Source organism: Hemicordylus capensis, chromosome 1 (genome assembly GCF_027244095.1).
Source record: "Hemicordylus capensis ecotype Gifberg chromosome 1, rHemCap1.1.pri, whole genome shotgun sequence".
Lineage (NCBI taxonomy): Eukaryota > Metazoa > Chordata > Lepidosauria > Squamata > Cordylidae > Hemicordylus > Hemicordylus capensis.
In genome coordinates this window covers 66215279-66236218 of record NC_069657.1, presented here as the reverse complement: position 1 = coordinate 66236218, position 20940 = coordinate 66215279, and the positions used below count along the sequence as shown (strand labels likewise).

General features: G+C 45.5%; 1 protein-coding gene across 6 annotated transcripts in view; it reads left to right on the top strand.

Annotated features, from left to right (window-relative positions):
* RASGRP1 (RAS guanyl releasing protein 1) overlaps positions 1-20940 on the top strand; it is a 160935-nt gene that overhangs the window by 127869 nt on the left and 12126 nt on the right. For all 6 annotated transcript variants that reach the window (XM_053272086.1, XM_053272075.1, XM_053272096.1 and 3 more), the window contains exons 9-14: positions 1929-2204; positions 7621-7701; positions 8512-8616; positions 15091-15200; positions 18366-18510; positions 20334-20370. In XM_053272086.1, coding sequence (XP_053128061.1) covers positions 1929-2204; positions 7621-7701; positions 8512-8616; positions 15091-15200; positions 18366-18510; positions 20334-20370 — 754 coding nt within the window. The remainder of the gene's footprint in view (positions 1-1928; positions 2205-7620; positions 7702-8511; positions 8617-15090; positions 15201-18365; positions 18511-20333; positions 20371-20940) is intronic.

Genomic DNA, 20940 nt, shown 5'->3' with positions numbered 1-20940 from the left:
GGGTGTACTGAATGTCCAAGCGGACACTCAGATTGACGGTAGTCTCCCACGAGTGGGCTATACACCAAGGTATTCTCAGGGACATATTTGTAAACTGGGGAGTCCTATTCTGGACCTATTTGCTTCCTGGGACAATGCGCAATGTGCCCTCTATTGTTCCAGGGGTGGCAAGGGCAAGGGCTCTCTGGGCAATGCCTCCATCCTATCTTGGACAGGCCCCCTTCTGTATGTGTTTGCCCGTTTCCCCTCATTCCGAAGGTCCTGCACAAACTGAGGGTGGATCGGGCCAGGGCAATCCTGATAGTCCCGTGGTGGCCCAGGAGACCTTGGCTTTCAGTCCTGAGGTGCTTGGCAGGGGATTGGAAACGCCTGACTGCCCTGCCGGACCTGCTGTCACAGGAGAAGGGACGGGTGCTTCACCCAGATATTCGGGGTCTCCATCTGACGGCATGGAAGGTCCTGCTGACTTCCCATTGAGACTTGGGAAAGTTCTGGTTGCTACCAGAAAGCAGTCCACACGGAAATCATATTATCACAAGTGGACTCATTTCTGTTCCTTCGCTGTACTGCATTAACTTTGATGCGTTTAATCCATCCATTCAAGATATATGGAATTATCTGTTGTCGCTTAAGGAATCTGGTTTAAAGCTTTCATCCCTTAAGGTGTATTTGGCTGCCATAGTGGCACATTCCCCCGCTGACCGGGCTTCATGGTTTAAAGATCAGGTGGTAAAATGTTTTGGAAAGGTTTGACTCATACGTTCCCAGACGATCCTGCCGTGTCACCGACCTGGGACCTGTCAGTGGTATTGGCTGGCCTGCTATGGCTGCCATTTGAGCCCTTGGCTTCAATTGATCCTCGTCTTCTCACCTGGAAGTTTGCCTTTTTGGCGGCCGTGACTTCCCCAGGAGGGTCAGGGAGTTGAGGGCCCTGAGGCTTGACCAACTGTATCTTCAGTTCCATAAGGACAAGGTCGTACTCAGGCCGGATGTCCAGTTCCTATCCAAAGTGGTGTCTGTTTCACCATTCATCCCCGCTCACTTTGCCCGTTTCCCCCTGCAAATCCTTCATCGGATGCAGAAGGAAGATTACTTCGTTTGGACATTCGAAGGGCGTTGTCTTTCTACATTCAGAAGTCTGCTGACTGGAGGAAATCTCCTTCCTTGTTCATTCTATATGATGGGCTGCATAAAGGTCTACAAGCTTTAGCCCAGTCTATGTCTAGATGGATAGTTTCCACAATTGAACTTTGTTATCAATTGGCTCATAAGCAGTTGCCTGCTACAGTTAAGGCACACTCTGTTAAGTCCGTGGTGGCCTCTGTGGCCTTTGATTGGGTGGTCCCGTTAGACGCTTATGTCAGGCAGTTACTTGGACTTCGCCCCACTCCTGTATCTGTCATTATGCAATTGATACCAGGGCACAGAATAATGCTTTGTTTGGCAGGAGTGTCCTGCAGTCCATTTTCAGTTGATGTCCTGTTTCTGCAATAAAAAATTCTGGCAGATTATATTTGCTTCTGTTCTTCCCTCCTCCTTGGGTGCTAGCTTGTTATGCTCTCATTTGTGTAGAAGACCAGAGACTACGTTGAAGAACAACAGGTTACTCACCTATAACTTTGTTTCTTCTAGTGGTCATCTGTACTTCTACATGCCCTCTCATCCTCTCCTGTGGGGTTTACTGAAGCTGGACTCTGTGACTGAGGGGATGAGGAGTGGCGCAGCTGCATATAGTGGTTGGGGGCGGGGTTCCCACCCAAAGCGGGAGAATGAGCTTGTTAGGTTCCGATGAGGTCTTTGTGCAGGCGCATAGCCCATTTGTGTAGAAGTAAAGATGACCACTAGAAGAACCAAAGTTACAGGTGAGTTACCTGTTGTTTTAATATATCTGCATTTAGTTTAACTGCAGTTTAATTGCTTCCCTTTAGGTATTTAATGAAATGACGGAACTGCTGTCGTCCTATAGGAACTATGATAATTACCGGCGGGCTTACAGTGAGTGCAGTAACTTTAAGATCCCTATCCTGGGAGTACATTTGAAAGACTTAATATCCCTTCATGAAGCCATGCCAGATTACTTGGAAGACCAAAAAATAAATATGCATAAATTGTATTCTTTGTACAATCATGTCAATGAACTGATACAACTGCAAGAAATGGGCCCTTCACTAGAGGCTAACAAGGATCTTGTTCATCTCCTCACAGTAAGTCTGTATCTTTATAGACACTACTTGAAATGTATTTTACTTTTATTTAATTTAACATATTTTTATACCTCCCAAAACTTGCATCTCTGGGCGCTTTACAACAAAAATAATAACAGGAAAGTTAAAACATTAGTTAAAACAAATTAATGACAACAGAGAAATTAAAACATTACAACAATTTAAAATTTTAAAATAATATTTTAAAATAATGTTAAAACTATTAAAATGGTATTTAATTAAAAGCCTGGGTGAACAGATGTGTCTTTAAAGATTTTTTTAAAATCGTCAGAGATGTGAAGGCTCTTATTTCAGTAGGGAGCACTTTCCAAAGCTTCGGGGCAGCAGCGGAGAAGGCCCATCCCTGAGTAGTCATCAGACAAGCTGGTGACAACTGCAGACAGATCTCTCCTGATGATCTCAATGGGCGGTGGGGTTCATGATGAAGAAAACATTCTCTTAAATAACCAAGGCCCAAGCCGTTTAGGGCTTTATTGGTTATAACCAGCACCTTGTATTTTGCCTGGAAACTTGTCAACAGCCAGGGTAGCTTTTTCAATACAGGAGTAATATGGTCTCTCCGAGATGACCCAGAGACCAACCTGGCTGCCACATTCTGAACCAGTTGTAGTTTCCAGACTACATACAAAAGCAGCCCACATAAAGTACATCACTGTAATCCAAGCTGGAGGTTACCAGCATATGTACCACTGTCCTGAGGTTGTTTATCTCAAGAAATGGACGCAGCTGGCGTATCAGCCAAAGCTGATAGAAGGCACTTCTGGCCACCACCTCAACCTGGGACACCAGGGAGAGGCCTGGATCCAAAAGCACCCCCAGACTGCATACCTGTTCCTTCTAGGGAAGTGTGACCCCATCCAGAACAGGTAGATCAAACTCATCTCTGGAGTTTCGACCCCGCACAGTGAGTAATTCCGTTTTATCTGGATTCAGTCTCAGTTTGTTATCCCTCATCAAGCCCATAACCAACTCCAGGAGGGCATTTAGGGAGGTTATGCCCTCTCCCGATGGTGTTGACATGGAAATAGATTTGGGTGTCATCAGCATACTGATAGCACCCTGCACCCAATTTCCTGATGATCTCTCCCAGTGGTTTCATGTAGATGTTAAACAACATTGGAGACAATACAGAGCCCTGAGGGACACCATACAAAAGTTCAGATTTTGAAGAACAGCAGTCTCCAAGGGACACCATCTGAAACCTGCCTGTGAGGTAGGAGCAGAACCACTACAAAGCAGTGCTCCCCGCTCCCAACTTCCTCAGATGCTCCAGAAGGATACTATGGTCGATAGTATCGAAATCCTCCGTAGGGTACAAAAGGACCAACAGAGTCGCACTTCCTCTGTCAATTCCCAATTGGAGATCATCCACCAGGCTGACCAAGGCAGTCTCCACCCCATAGCCCGCCCGAAAGCCAGTTTGAAATGGGTCTAGATAATCAGTTTCCTCCAAGACTATCTGTAGCTGGGAGGCCACCACCCTCTCAATTACCTTGCCCAGCCATGGTTGGAGACAGGCATATAGTTACTCACCTCTGAGCGATCCAAGGCTGACTTCTTCAGAAATGGAAATAATAATAATAAATAATAATTGCCTCCTTAAGACTGGTAGGCATCCTGCCCTACCTCAGATAAGCATTTGTGATCTCTACCAGGCCTTCTACAACAACTCCCCTGCCAGATAGTATAAGCCATGTCGGGCAAGAGACAAGAGAACAAGTGGTAGGCTGCACCGCTCCAAGCAGCGTGTCCACGTCTTCAGGAGTCACAAACCAGAACTGATCCAACCTAACTACACAAGAGGAGTTGCTGGACATCTCCACATCAGACACTGAAGAAATTGTGGAGACTGAGTCTCAGTCGGCCCGAATACGAGAGATTTCCCCCACAAAGAATTCATTAAACATGTCAGTGGGTTCCAGATTCTGATTCAAGGGAGGAGGGGCACATACTAGCCCTTATACAACCCTGAACAACTGCGCCGGACGTGAACTTGTGGGTGCAATACGGGCCATACTGTGAGATTACCTAGCTATAAAGGTAAGGTAAAGTGTGCTGTCAAGTCGATTTCGACTCCTGGCACCCCCAGAGCCCTATGATTTTTATTTGGTAGAATGCAGGAGGGGTTTAGCATTGCCTCTTCCTGCTCAGTATGAGATGATGCCTTTTCAGCATCTTCCTATATCACTGTTGCCCGCTATAGTACCAGTGGGGATTCGAACCGGCAACCTTCTGGTTGTTAGTCAAGCATCCCCGCTGTGCCACTTAAGGTGACTACCTGGCTATGCTGTGATATTGTTTTAAGTGTTGGAAACCTTCGACTGTTGAACCAGGCTGGGCAATTTAAACTAGGCAGACTTCTTTCCCTATAGGTCTCTGCTCAGTAGTATAATTAAATATTGGCAGTCAGAAACAGGTATTGATTTCAGGAACCCCTATGTGTGTTTTCATGCCCTTTCCTGGATAGGGACCAGTGGACTTCCTTGAGATCATGGGTAACCAAAATGCTATCATATCTTTAGTGCTTCAGTAGGGCCCATTTAGATGCATAGTGATGTTTCAAAAAACACACTAAAAACCTAGGTAGATTTGCTGGTCCGTTAAAAAATAATAATAATGTAAAAACCACGATCTGGGAATAATCTTTATTAGGCCTAACCAACATTACACAAGATGGATGGATGCTCAGCTTCCCTGTCCCTCCTTTTTTGTTTTTTGTTTGCTTTGCTTAACATCCAGCTTGATGAAACATTCTGGAGAACTTGCTGCTTACAACTTTGTGTCATTTCAATTGGTCCTAATACAGGGTATTACTAGATTGTAACCAGAGTGTGGTTGTAACCATGTGTTTTGTGTTTTTATCTCACATTTTCATGTTGTGTTGTGAGCCTCCCAGAGAACAATTTGTTATGGGGAGGCTAAAAAATAAAAAAATATTATTTTATTTTATTTTTATTGTGGTATAGTTGGTGCCAAAAATAACTTTCATATTTCTTGGGCTTCATGGGGCTGTAATAACATCTAGCTATAGAATAATTTTCTCTCTGAAACCAGCAGGATCTCTGCCAGTGGTTCACCTCTGTGGGATGTGGAGGACATGGCTGTTGACCACACAATGCAACTAAGTAGTCTGGGAGGTCATTTGTATTTGTTAGCATAGTCACATGGAGCTCCAGACTTGTGGGGACGATTTATTTGGGAGCAGTCACACTGTAGCTATAAAATTTGAATTAGCTAAGACTAGTAATCTGCCCTGCCCGTGCCTGCTGTTTCTGGTGTTTTCTCTTTGACTTTCATCCTCAAAACATGTGCTTCCTATTAATTTCAGCAAAGTAACTTGACACATCTGAAATACACAGGTCTGTGATTTTTGACAATATAAGTGCAAAGGCACCTAGTGAAAACTGCCATCATTCTGTGAATGTCAGATTGCTATATCAATTATTTGTGTATTGGTTGGAATAGGAAATATGATTTTAATGTAGAGGAGACTTGGTCTTGTGGTAGCAAGCGTGACTTGTCCCCTTAGCTAAGCAGGGCCTGCCCTGTTTGCATATGAATGGGAGACTAGAAGTGTGAGCACTGCAAGATATTCCCCTTAGGGAATGGAGCTACTCTGGGAAGAGCAGAAGTTCCCAAGTTCCCTGCCTGGCATCTCCAAGATAGGGCTGAGAGAGATTCCTGCCTGCAACCTTGGAGAAGCCGCTGCCAGTCTGTAAAGACCATACTGAGCTCGATGGACCAATGGTCTGACTCAGTATATGGCAGCTTCCTATGTTTCTAATTGCACTGGCATGTCTCTGAGGCTATTCACACGCACAGCAGAACCCGGGTTAAGGGAGCCCACCTATGTAGCCTCCCAGTTAAATGAGGTTAGGAGAGTGATCGCTCTCCTAACCCCAGTTTTTCTGGTCATGTGGCTGCTTGCAGCTGCAGCAGGAACACTCAGGTGGGGGATGCCCAGTAATGAGACGCACACTTGTGCGGTGCATTATTGCAACTCCAGGGGGTGGGGTGCTGCACAGCAGTGCTTCCCTGCACCTGAGGCCTGGGATAGCTGCAGGTGAGCTGCTGCTCATCTGGACGGGTGATCCTCCCACCCAAGGAAGGTTGAGAGATATTGTCTCCGAGGAAAGTTGGGACAACCCACTCTCCCCGCAGACCGCCGAGGAGCTCTTATTACTGATCGTTTGAAGAGCTCCTCTGTCTCTCAAAATTCTTTAATATTAATACAGTTCTGTAATCTTTTTAATAATCACTCAGCATGGGGGGAGGGGGGCAGTTTTGGTGCCTGTGAAGCAGATTGACTTTGGATGGGGTTTTTTTAATGAAGGCCTTCGTGGAACCAACCAGACAAAGCGAGACCCCGGAGAAAGGAAACACCAGGGCTGGGCTCATAATATATATAAGGCTAAACCGTTGTCTGATGCTAAGGGAGCTGTGGGCTTGTGCACTCCCCTCTCCTCCTTGCATTCATTCACAAGGAGCTGTGATTTCTAAATTTAAGAACCTTTAGAATGAACCACAGTTCCTCATTATGTACAAAGTCAAAACTGAGGCTTGTTAACTAACTCGAACTGGAATAAACCAGCATAGCATACCATGGTTTGATCTCCTGATTTATTCTAACTCTAATTAACAACCCACAGTTCTCTGAATTCATTTGTAGTGCAGATGTGTGGTTTTTGTTGTTGTTGTTCATGTGGAAGCTTTTACTCCTTGCTTGCCCATGAGAGAAGTGGAGAGAATATGTGAGGCTGCGTCTCCCTTAGTTCTGAACTCCCTTAAGTTCAGTAGTACTTAACCACATTACGTCTGAATTGGAACCAAGATTTGCTTTGGTCTCACACTGGCCTTACATGTGATTGGTTAGGAACATAGGAAGCTGCCATATACTGAGTCAGACCATTGGTCCATCTAGCTCAATATTGTCTACACATACTGGCAGTGGCTTTTTCAAGGTTGCAGGCAGGAATCTCTCTTAGCCCTATCTTGGAGATGCCAGGGAGGGAGCTTGGAACCTTCTGCTCTTCCCAGAGCAGCTTCATCCCCTAAGGGGAGTATCTTACAGTGCTCACACTCATTCATATGCAACCAGGGTGGACCCTGCTTAGCTAAGTCAAGCTTGTTACTACAAGACCAGCTCTTGCCTCTGGATTGGGTCTGCTTTCTTGGGTACTAGGATCACTGGAGAGATGTGTGTTCATTTTTAATTGCTTGTAGCACCCGAGCCTCAAAATATTATAACACTGGTTATAATAAATATTTTTAAAATGTTTTGTGGTATATTGTAAGCTGCTTTTTGCACATAGGCAGATTGCCGATGCAAAAAACATATTTAACAGAGAAACCTCAACATCTTGAGGAGTAAATTGTTTCTGTGTTTTGTTATCAGCTGTCCCTTGATCTTTACTATACAGAAGATGAAATTTATGAACTTTCATATGCACGAGAGCCAAGAAGTCACCGGGCTGCAGTAAGAATCTTAACAACTTATTTCAAAATAATAGTAAAATAGTCTCTTTCTATAGTTCCCATGCACTAAGTCACGATATATTTATATGTTTGCTGTACTGTTTTTATTGCAGTACATGCTAAGGTGTAACTAAATAATAGAACCCTTTGTTCAGTGACAGAACTCAGCCCCTGCTTAACTGAAGAAAAGCACTTTTCAGAGTGGTGCTCTCTCATTTTTAGCAGAAAGAGAGAGAGCGCGCAACTACCTCTCCCAGTGACTGTTGCTGGTGTCTTCCTTGTGTTTATTTCTAGATTTTGTGTCCCTTTGGAAAAAGAGAACTATCTTCTCATTCCTTTTGCCATGTAATTTGTATTAAGAACCTTTGTTGAAAAGCTGAATATAGATATTTATAATAAACATGTTTGAATGTGCAAATCTAGGATGAAGTGCTACATTTTCACCAACTGTTGTTTAGCATCTTCTGTGCTCATGAATATGATATGCCTGTGGTGTTAACTGCATGCATCTGAGAGATGACATTAGCTGTGGCTCTCTGGCTTGCAGTGCAATCCTATTGACATTTACTTCGAAGTAAGTCCCACTGCTCAGTGAGGCTTAATTTCAGGTAAGTCTGCATAGGATTGAAGCCTAATTATATTTCCAGTGTCAGTGCATTGCTGAAAAACATGTAAGAATGTTCTAGAATTTGTACAGATCGCTGTTTTTAGAGGGGGCATTGGTAACTTAGCATAGCCATTTTCTTTCTTTCAGTAATACTGTACAATGATGATCTTTTAAAAATAAATAAATCTGTAATTCTCTTCTTAGCCTTTGACACCTTCAAAACCACCAGTAGTAGCAGACTGGGCCTCTGGTATAGCCCCAAAACCTGATCCAAAGATCATTAGCAAACACGTTCAGAGAATGGTAGATGTAAGTATGTTTTATTATTTGATGCATGTTCTATAATTTATCATGGGAATCTGAATCGCTGCTGCAAGCTTCCCATCCCTATTAGCTGTAGCATTTAGTTGCACTCACAACATGAGTTGGGAGACTGATCTCCTCTGACCTTCCAGCAGCCACCTATGGTACAGAGCAAGAGCAGGGAAAGTTTCTGTGTGATTATCACAATTCATACCAAGAGTACAGTACTACTAAACTTTACAGCTGGAGGTAGGAAACTTGCCATCAGGATGCTGATCTCTGAGTGACCATGTAACCCAGACATGTATGAAACTTGACTAATCCAGACTAATGATGCACCGTCCAGACTAATGAAGCACCAGTGCTATGGGAGAGTTCATCTAACTCAGCATCTAAGTGAACTCCACTGCTCATGCAGCAGGCGGGGTGTGTGTGTGTGTGTGTGTGTGTGTGTGTGTGTGTGTGTGTGTGTGTGTGTGTGTTTGTGTGTGTACACGCACACATTTTGATAGTCTCCCTTCCCACAGTATCACTCTGTGCCACCTGAAAATAAGGGTTGCACAGAACATAAGAATAACCCTGCTGGATCAGGCCCAAGGCCTATCTAATCCAGCATCCTGTTTCCCACAGTGACTCACCAGATGCTCCTCAGAAGCCCACAGTCAAGAGGTGAGGACATGCCCTGTTTCCTGCTTTTGCTCCCCCGCAATTGATATTTAGAGGCATCTTGCCTCTGAGGCTGGCCTACAATCACCAACTAGTAGCCATTGATAGACCTGTTCTCCATGAATTTGTCCAAGCCTCTTTTAAAGCCATCCAAGCTAGTGGCCACCACCACATCCTGTGGCAGAAAATGCCATAGATTAATTATGCACCGTGTGAACTTTTTCATGCGATGACCCTTGGTTCTAGTGTGAGGAAAATTCTCTCTGTCCACTCGCTCTACTCCATGCGTAATTCTCTATACCTTTATCATGTCACCATGTAGTCCCCTCTTTTCCAAACTTAAAGAGCCCCTGAGGTGGTAGCCTTGCCTCATAAGGAAGGTGCTCCAGGCTCCTGATCATCTTGGTTGTCCCCTTCTGCACTTTTCAGTTCTACAGTGTCCTTCTTAAGCTATGACCAGAACTGTACACAGTACTCAAAATGTAGCTTTTTGTAGCACCATAGATTTGTATAAGGGGATTATAATATGAACATGTTTGTTTTATACCCCCTTCCTAATGATCCCTGGCATGGAATTTGCCTTTTTCACAGCTGCAGTGCACTGAGTTGACACTTTTAAACAAGCTGTCCACCACGACCCCAAGATCTTTCCTGTTCAGTAACTCAGACCCCATCAATGTATATGTGAAGTTGGGGTCTTTTTGCCCCGATATGCATCACTTTACACTTGCTTACATTGAACCACATTTGCCATTTTGCTGCCCACTTCCCCAGTTTGGAGAGATCCTTTTGGAACCCCTCACAATCTTTTTTGGATTTCACTGCCCTAAATAGATTAGTGTATTCTCTGCTGCTGAATGACAACATCCCATGTGGGTTATTCTTCCCACGTGCTCGAGAGTAGGGTTTTTTAACCTTGGGCCCTCAGATGTTGTTGGACTACAACTCCCAGAATTCCCAGACATGGCCTTTGTGGCTGGGGATTCTGGGAGTTGTAGTCCAACAACCTCTGGGGGCCCAAGGTTAAGAAACCCTGCTCCAGAGAACAAGACTATGTTAATCAAGCCAAAAGCTTTATAAGCCTGGGAAGAGTAACCCTTCCCAGTTCTTCCAGTCCTGAATCCAGCTTCAGAGACAGGCTTGGCTGAAGGAGAAGAGACTTTCTCTTTTCTTCATTTTACATTTGCTTATTCTTACTTTTATCTCCGGTTTTTCCTCTGTTTGCCTTGCCATTCTCCCTCTCCTTCCAATCTTAAAAAACAACAACAAAAACCCTTCTTTCCCTTTTTCCTCCTCCTTAATTTTCCTTTCATCTCTAATTGAAAGAACCTGCAAAAGGTCAGAAATGTCCTCATCCCTTAGGAAGGAAAAAGAACCCACGCTTCACTCATGCTGGGAAGGCGGCGCTGGCCTGTTCTCATGCCGCACAGCCACCACCAGCCACTGGGTCCTTGTACTGCAGGAGGGTGGGTTTGGCCCGATCCAATGGAAGGTCCCTCAGATGGACAGTGACCCTCCTCAACTAAGCATAAACAGCCTCTGGCCCCAGATGTTTTTGTGCGGCTGCAAAGCTGCCCAACACCATCTGCTTCTCCCGCACAGTGTACCAAGTGGCCACGCAGAGCAAACTCTCTCCTTCCATCTGGGCCCAGCACTCCCCACTCCTCTATGGGGGCCTCAGAGGGAAGGTTTGGGAGACTACCCAGACCAGCTGGACGGCCCATTGGGCAGGAGCACTTTGTATGGGCCTCTGTCTACCTCAACCACCACCACAGCACTGCTGGCCGTAAAAGCCTGCGCTGGTGGCAGAGGGTATTCTGATGAGTAGGAAACAAGGAGGGCTAACGCAGCCTGCTCATCCACGGCCAGACTCAGCAGAGGGGATGCTGCACCCATCAGGCAGTTGGGCTGTGCCTGAACCAGTGAGACCAGGGCCTTCCCGCCCCCTCCATCTGACCAGCCTCTTCCTGTGGTCCCCATACCTACCCTTTCTGCAGAGGTGCCTGCAGCGTGACAAGCATGATTCCAGGATATCTTAGATAAGTCACTGCAGCAACATACCAAGTCTTCAAAAAAGAGGGTTAGAGATAGAGATTAATCCTCCTCCTCATCATCATCTGTCTCATCTTGATCAGAGAGTTCCCCTTAAAAAGGCCAAGAATTTTTTTTTTATAAACGTAAAAACATTTTGACATAAAAGTCAAAAAGCAATGCAAAGTTAAGGCGGATCGTGCCTCCCCATCTAATTCTTCTGCTATCTCTGTATATGACTTGCCTGACCCTCACCCCAGGGTGTGAGATCTAGGTCACTCCAACCCGGGACCCACATAATGTTGAGAGCCTGTGGAAGTCTCTGAAAATCCAGACTTAGATGTAAATTCCAAAGAATAGGGTGGATGATCAGATGACCAAACCTTTTTGTCCATTTCCAATTCATGCAGGCTAATTTTACTCATCCTTTTCACAAAGCCATACATACTCTGGGCCTTCAACAGACATCACTACAGGAGCAGTCCGGTCTTCCCAATGCCAAAACCACAAGACCTATTATTTCCCTTTCCAGATTGTTTTACGGATAAAGTCAAAACAGGAGTGGCAAGTGCCAGCAGCATATAGGAAACCTACTCTGCTGGTTAATACATTTTACAGCCTTACACAGACTGCCTCAGACATGTTTCAGATTCCCCCCACTGACAACCCCAGTAGCAGCCCTGCTGTCTGGCGCAATTCTGCTTTGTGATGGAGACTGCTCCCTCAGATCCAAACGAAAAGAAAATAGCTTAACCTAAAGAAGGGTCATGAAGCCTCCTCATTGTCTATACATGCCTCTACGATGGCTTCTATTATGGCAAAGGCATCTTTGGGTGAATGGTTTACTACAGTCTCCTCCATCCAACTTTAACTGTCAAGGACAAACACTACTAACATTCCAGCCATGGAATGGCTCCTGCCATGTCTTCATTTGTACAGACAACATCATGGCCAAGGCTCATGTGAATCGCCAGGGGAGCACTAGATCCAAATCTCTGCACCAAGAAGCAACACTTCTGCTACAATGGGCAGAGTCTAACCTCTCATCACTGGTTGCCCACCACGTCAGCGGGATACTGAACATGCAAGCGGACTGGAAAGAAGTACACCCAGCAGAGTGGAGCCTACACAACCATGCATGCTGTCTCCTAATACAAGCCCGGGACATCCTCAAGTGGACCTGTTTGCCTCCCTGGCCAATGCAAAACTCACCCTTCTCCCACTTCCCCTGCCTTAGAGGCCATGGATGCCCTATCAGCTCCTTGGCCTTTGAAGCTTCTGTATGTCTTTCCTCCCATTCAGATTCTCAACCATCTACTTTTCAGACTTCAGCTTCTCAAGGACCAGGTGATTTTCATGGCACACCACTGGCCCTGTCAATCAGGGGCATTCTACATCTGGCAGTAGTGGGCCTCTGGTTTTTTCCAGTGTCACTAGATCTGCTTCCTCAGGGTCCCATTCTCCATCACGACCCAGCATTGTTCAAGCTTGCCACGTGGTGACTGAGTGGAAAACTCTGAAAAAATATGGATATACACAAAGGTCTTGGACACCATCAGTCATATTTACTAGTCCATGTGGAGAGTATTCATTCGCTGGTGTCATCACTCCCTCTTCACCATAGACTGTGGACTACCTGAGCTGCTCTTCCTACAGAGGCTTTCAGGCTAACATGCTGAAACAACAAGCCACAGCCCTGATGATGCTGCACTCTACATCTACTAAACAAGGTTTGCATTGCCATCCACTCCTGAAGTAATTTTTAAAAGGTGCCACACCCACCTCACTACAAACAGTCCATAGGTTCCCCTCCTGGGACTTGCATAAGGTGTTATGAATTTTACATGCACCACCTTTTGAACCTGTCCATTCCATTCCACTCTTCCTCCTTTCCTTCAAGCTGTCCTTCCCAGTGGCCATCACATAGGCTATACATGTTTCTGAGCAATATACACTGTCAACAGATCCCAACTTCTGTATTTTTATGCCGGACTCAATTCGTTTTATACCTGAGCCTTCTTTTCTTTCTAAAGTCCCTTCAGTTTTCCACTGCTCTCAAGATGTATTTCCTTCTTTCTGCCCCAAGCCAGTGCACATATTGGAGAAACAATGGCATACGCTAAACATGCAACGCTACCTGAAAGTCTTACCTATCTTGCACAGCATCATTCAGACCCAGAGATGCTCTGTTTGTCTCCTTCCGCGTGGCTTCTGTGGGACAGAAAGTGTTACCTTCTATGATCACTAGATGGATTAAAGCATGCATAGTGCTAGCCTGTGAAGTACAGAACCTGTGGCCGCCACACAAGATCATGGTGCACTCCACCAGATCAGCAGCTATGTCAGCCCCTTTTTCCACGAACACTCGTCTGGTTGAATCTCCTGAGCAGCCACATGGTCATCTCCATCCACCTTCACGCGACACAATAAGCCATCGACACTATAAGCTCTATCTGCATTGCTTCTCTCAAGCACCCTTAGGCAGATGGGTCCTGCGACATGTTCTTCCACCCCAGGAAAAGCTGATGCCTCCCCCTCCACCCGGGTCACCAGCTGTGGTATGTCCCACATGAGATATCCTCATCCAGCAGTAGAGAAGGGAGCATTAGTTACTCACTGTGAAGGCTTTTTCATACTGCTGGATTTGAAGACCTCTTGGCTCTCCTGGTTGGGCATTTGCATTAGGAATGTGTCTGAAGCGCAGTTCGAAATGTGATTTGAGCACTTTTAGGAAAAATTAAAAGGGGATTTTAAGAAAAAGGAAAGCAGGTGATTACCTGATTACCTGCTTTCTGCCACCCCTTCCAGCTTCCTGCTGTGGTGATGCTGGTCCCCAAAAGCCCTGTACGCAGTCAGCATGTACATGGCATCCATGCATGCGTGGGAGTCATTTGCATGGTCACTATCCCTGAAAGTGAAATGCCTCAATCACATCCCTAAGAGTCTCATCCACATACTTTCCTGTCTCCCTGAGCTGCTCCAGGTCCCACCTTGGCTTCGAGGAACGAACTTGTTCCCTGAGAACCAGGAGCTCTTTTCAACGAATGCACACCCACAATAGCCCTCAGGAACGTATTTTCAGGTGGCAAAGGGTGCTTTGTGGGGAAGGGGAGGTCATCAGAATTGCCCCTCTCCCTGCAAGCACTGGTGCATTATTAATATGGAACTCTTCAGAAGCACTGATGTGACATGGTGCTTCTACAGCACCGGTGCTTCATTAATCTGGATGTCAGCAAGTGTTAAGCTTATGTCTATAGAAGTATCTCAATTGCTGCATACACTTTGAAATTCATTGTACATAAGGGAAGGTAAACGATGTCGAGGGGGAATAAAACAGTGAGCTGTTCAGTGTGGTATTACATTTAAACTCTGCCAGGTGGCATAAGGTTCATGAGCATTTTAAACCTTAGAGTTAGGTTGACAAAGCTGTAGTAAATCTGCAGTTGTTCTTAATTCTGCAGAGAGCTAAATGCCGATACTTTGGTAAGTACAAGCTGCAGAATTCCCCTTCCTCCATTCACAGGACTAAAATGCCAGTACATCAGACCAGAATCTAGCCTGTGGAACACTGCAAAACACTTAACTTGTTAAAAAGGAAAGAGGTTATCGATTCACAAATATGTCGACACATTTTTTGTATTTCTGTTCTAGAAAATAATTTAATTTTAAAATACACATAAAATACCACAAGATACTGATCTATACTATAGCAAATACTTTTAAAAACCTGAAGTGATAGCCAGCATGTTTCTAAATCATATATTTTCTTGTTACTTTATCCAGTCAGTCTTCAAAAATTATGATCATAATCAGGATGGATACATTTCTCAGGAAGAATTTGAGAAGATTGCAGCAAGCTTTCCTTTTTCATTTTGTATAATGGACAAGGATAGGTGTGTACATGTTATTTCTGCATTTAGATTTGACTTTTTTTAAATTGCCAACATATATCTCAAATTGAATAGGAAATGGGGAACAAAAAGCAACTTGAACTACATACCTACCGGTGGCTGCCTTGTTTTGTAGAACCTGTAGGAGTAACAGTAGGATGATGAATATTTATATACCACCTTTCAATCAAAGTTTCCAAAGTGGATTATGTAAATATATATAAATACATTAAATTAAATAGTTCCCTGTCCCCAAAGGGCTTGCAATCTGAAGAAGAGACATAAGATAAACAGCAAAAGCCACTGGAGGGATGCTGTGCTGGTGTTCGAGAGGGCCAGTTGTTCTCTCCCTGCTAAATAAAGAGCATCAGTACTTTTAAAAGATAGGGATGTGCAAACTGGCTCGACCTCGAGCTGTTTCGCCATTGAGCCAGCCTGGTCCGAGGGTTTGCCCTTGAGCTGGATCGGGACTGGTTCGGCTCGAGGTTGAGCTAAAACCTCCACTACCCTGGGCCAGGCCGGTTTGTGGCCGGTTCAGGTTTGTTTGTTTTTTAAATGGCGGACTTACCGCCTTTGAGGCCTCAGGGGCGTGCTGCTAGCAGCTGCAGTGGGGTTCTCTGGTGGTTCCTCCTCCCCCTGCCAGCCTTCCTCAGGCTGTTCTGGTTCTCTCTGACCTTGCGGCAGCCATTTTGGAGGCTGCTGTGCATGCACTCGGGCCACTTGTGTGACTGGGCCGTGACCAAACGGATGTTCCATGTGCATGCACAGCAGCCTCCAAAATGGTGGCAGTGAGCTTGGAGAGGGCCAGAACGGCCAGGGGGAGGCCAGTGGGGGGAGGGGGAACTACTGGAGACCCCCCAGCAGCTGTCAGCAGCAGCCTCTGAGGCCTCAGAAGCAGTACATCCGTCATTTTTAAAAGCAAAAAACCACCACACCCGCAAACCGTCACTGGCACCTCTGAACTGGGCCCAAACTGGCTCAAGTTTGAGCCAAACTGGGCCCCTTATTTGGGGTGCCAAAACTGAACATGACCAGTTTGGTTTGAGCCCAGTTCAGACTCGAACCGAACCGGAAAAACTGGTTTTGCGCACATCAGTACTTGTGAATTTTGAGCTTTGAATATGCAAAGAAGCAGCATGAAGGAGTGGTCATCTTGACTGTTAATCCTATTATTACAGTTGCTGATTTTGAACCCAGGGAGGGGACATGGGAACATGTGTTAGGAAAGCTGTCGAAGAAGAGCTATTCTGACAAAGGTCCACTAGTGCAGATGCCAAGCAAGCTGTTGTACATTACCTACACCTCTTACTAAGCAAGCATGGTTGATGCCAAAGTAGTGTTGGTGCTGACCATTTGGCTAAATCAGGTTTTCAAACAGAAGTACAGGTCAAGACTCCCGAAATCCGGAAAGCTCCAAAATCCAGACACCATGCTGAGAAAACAAACAAACCCCATTTGTATTTTCCACTTGGATTCTCGACCTGTAGCTTCAACCACTCACAAAGCCCCCCAATCAATCCCAGCCCCAACTTAGCAGCTAACAGTGGCAAAGCAGCAAAAAGCCCCCAAACTAAGCAGCATCCACAGCTTCGTCTGCAATGGCAGTTACCTGCCCCCCTGCACAGCCTCTGCTCCTCTTCTCCTCTTCTCTTCCCACATGGACGGGCACTTTGCTGGTGGTATTTAAGGGCACATGCAGGCAGGGCAGGGGCCAGGGAGACAAAGCAGCACCCGGGGTTCAGTCTGCGATGGCACTCTGAATGGGGGAAGAGCCCTCCTTCAGGGCGGAGCCAGGCCAGTTTTGTGAATGGGATTGCACTGCCACTCACACGCTTCTCAAGCCGGTATGCGGGAGGGGAAGCAGGAAGGAGCTTGGCTGGATGGCGGGAAGGAACTTCAGGGGTTGTTGGAGGGGAAAAAACAGTAACCTTTCATGCCCAAGATATCTCATTTATGAACATATTCCAAAATCCAGAAGAATCCGAAATCCAGAACACCTCTGGTCCCAAACAGTCCAAATAAAGGATTCTTGACCTGTATTTTTGTATGTATTTATTTATTTATTTTGTAAAGGAAACCTCTTTGTAAAGGAAACCTTTGTTGAAAAGTGGTATATAAATAGTTGTAGTTGTAGTAGTGCACTGCAAGTGCCTACACCTTCTTTTAGGCCTTTGCACAACTGCCCTGCCTGCCATGCAACTCTGAGGCTGCTTATCATGTGTATAGCAGCCCTGGGAGGTCAGAAATGCTGGCATTGCTCTGCATAGCATATCGACCACTGTTTCGGGGGTCAGCCAACTTTAGGTAGCTGAATAGGGGAGAGACACACACACCCTAGCCAGATTTAGGTGAGGCAAAAGAGCCAAATGGAGAAGTGGACTGTTGGTAGACACACATGTTTCTTGCCAGTCACCAATATTGTGTCACCAGCCCAAACAAGAAAATGAGCTGCTTGCTTGTAACATTTTTTTAAAGTATATGTAGTCAAGCTTCTTACTCTCCCATGATCTAACTCATGTGTCATTGGCGTCCCTGAAGGTAGGGCTGCTTTCAGGGTGAAGGAAGATCTCTCAGGAGTGCTTGCTTAAGTTCCTTGCCAGTTGGTTGGCTTGGTTGACCACTCCTGTGTGTGACCATTTGAGAGTAATATTTACAAGTTAGGCGACTTTCATATCCCACTTATCTTCAAAGGGTTAATAGTAGAACAAGAGAGCATGAATTCTTGTGTGTTTAGGGGAACCCTGTTGTGCATTTCCCTCCTCCTTCAGGCCTGTTCATTGTCCAAAATGGCACTGGAAATTGTAAAGAGCAATTTGAAGCGACAGTGTTAGGCATTTATTCCCTGGAGTCTTCCTTTGTTTCGATAATTGTGCAGCATGTTCAGAATCCGTTGTGAAGGCTGCTCCTTAAGTTGTTTTTGTTGAATTCAAATGAGCTGCTGCAGAACTCATGACCTGCTTGACAGAATCATGGGGGGGGGAGTGTGCGCGCGTGCGCATATGTAATATATTTCTCGATATTTATTGCCATGAAAACGAATAAGTGCATTTACTTGAGTGGATTGGTGTTTGTGTGGGTGGGGAGAGCACACAGAAGAGGAGGTACTGTTAACTCCTTGTGCTTCTAGAAATATTAAACTCAACTGATCTTTTTTCCATTTGTTTACAGGGAAGGTCTGATCAGCAAGGATGAAATAACAGCTTACTTTATGAGGGCCAGCTCGATCTATTCTAAATTAGGTCTTGGCTTCGCCCACAACTTCCAGGAGACGACTTACCTAAAGCCTACCTTCTGTGACAACTGTGCTGGATTTGTAAGCTTTGTATTTGGGAGGGGACACTTTAAAAAAGTAAATTATATCACATGATGTGTGTAGCAAGACTGTTGTCACAATCAACTGTGTTATTATAATATCAACTCTGTTGTATGGCTGAATTAAATTAGACTGTTTTGCCTGTAGTAGTATATAATGCTACTGTTAGTTGCCAGAATGAGGATGGGCCACAGCTCAGTGGTCAGATGCATGTTTTGCACACATAAGGTTCCAGGTTCATTTCCCAGCATCTTCAGGTGCAGTTGCAAGACAAAGATCTCCTTTGTGAAGCTGGAGAGAGGCTGCTAGTTAGGGCTAGACTGACCATTGATCTGCCTCGGTATGTTGATATGGCAGGCTCACTTAGCTAAGATACGTGGACAGGTGCCAAGGGAGGCACAAGGATTCCCTTGACAACTCCTCCTGTCACAGCATGTGCCATGGTTCATGAGACAGAGTCTCCCCTACTCACAGCTGATGCACGGCAAGAGCTGTGTTTATACCTCTCATGTTGATTGCCAACAGAGGGCTGCTCCCTGCACCCCGCTGAACAAAGCTTATTTATTTATTTATTTATACATACATACATACATTTATATCCCGCTCTTCCTCCAAGGAGCCCAGAGCGGTGTACTACATACTTAAGTTTTTCTTTCACAACAACGCTGTGAGGTAGGTTAGGCTGAGAGAGAAGTGACTGGCCCAGAGTCACCCAGCTAGTTTCATGGCTGAATGGGGATTTGAACTCGGGTCTCCCCGGTCCTAGTCCAGCACTCTAACCACTATACCACGCTGTGTGTATTTGTCCCAAGATCACTTACCAGAGTTAAGTAGACAAGAAAAAGCATTACTTACATTTAGGTTACTGTAGCGGTTGTTGTTTTTTTTACTCAGAGAGGCTTGAGCTAATGAAGCTTGAGAACCCTGACCTTTGGACCCATGGCACTGATCCAAATCCCATGCACATTTCAGCATGATGCTTTAGACCACAAGATCTATTTATATGAATCTATGGTAGCAGTGTCTTCCACCTTCTGTTTGTTGAGAAGAGATGGACTCTCCTTAGTCAAGGTAGTGGAGGGCCCCTACCCATGACATGTTATCACCTTTTCTCTCAAACCCTTCCTCCAAATTGGCCAGGTAGAAAGTGTTATACTAGCCTAAAGTAACTGATGGGCATCCAAGTAAAAGATTGTTTCATGCACCTTTGCAGTAATGCAGAGATGCCTAGAGCTATCTGCTCAGTAGGAAGTAGCATTTTGTACTTCCAGTATGATGGAAGAAGGGGTAGAATGAGCGGGGGTGGGGGGAGGAAGTGTGGGGTGCCACTAATTGACAGTCCTTTAACTAAGGCAGAACTAATATAGAAATCAGATTGTTGTCTCTGAGGGTTGTTTGTTTGAAACTCACTGGCCAGTTTTAATGTAGCTCACAAAGTGGGTTTCTGTCCTTTCATAGTTGGGGCATTTTAAAGTCTTCTCAACTCTCTGAAATCTGCCAACACAAACAAGTATCCAGTGAAGACTAGACTTTAATCATGATGACTTAGATTTTGCTGGGTTGAAGTTTTATCGTAAGTGGTGGTAAACTTATCTCCCTCATTGGCTTTCCTGTTTGGAGATTTATTTGGTTAAAGGAGAAAATGCTGCATTTTTACAAGAGGTGAAGAAACATCCACAGGTCTTGGAGTATAGGATATGGGTGGATGATCATTCTGTTCACATGACTTTGTGGAACTGGAGTACTAGTCTGGGACTGAGGAAAGATTTGAGTCGGCTTAATGCAGTATCATAATTTGTCTCTTTCTTTTGCTTAAATTTCAGCTCTGGGGAGTTATTAAACAAGGATATAGGTGCAAAGGTAACTAACAATCTGATTTGGTTGATACATAATTGTCCAGCGAGGCTGGCTGTCCTTGTTGCCTCCGAGGATGGAGTGGTGAGGAGGTCCAAGGAGGCAGGGACGGGTGGCAGCTGGGGAGAGGCGGAGAAGGGGCAGAGCCTTGAAAGGGCCAAAAGGGGAGGCGTGCGAGGATAACAACAGCAGCACGCCTCCTGAAGGGAAGGGGTCTGAGCAGGAGGAGAGGTATTGGCAACAGCTGTAAAGTGTAGACAAGTACAGGGAATAAAGAGGGACGTTGGCCCCATAATTGGGGGCGGGCAATGCATAGCCTGTGAGGAGGCATATAAGGAGCCAGCCGGGGATGAGAGGCTGGTTAGTGGTGAGTGTCAGGGGGCCCCAGAGAGGAGCAGACACAAGGAGCAAGCAGCCTGGGATGGAGGAGGCACAGGGTGACACTCGATCCTCTCCTCGTCCCTGCTCTGAGGCTGGACCCAGTAAGCCTAGCCAGGCGTGTAGCCAAGGGGACTGGGACGTGTGGCTGGACAATGATCTTTAAAGAAGACTTGCAAAGGACTTGTACCTTATCAT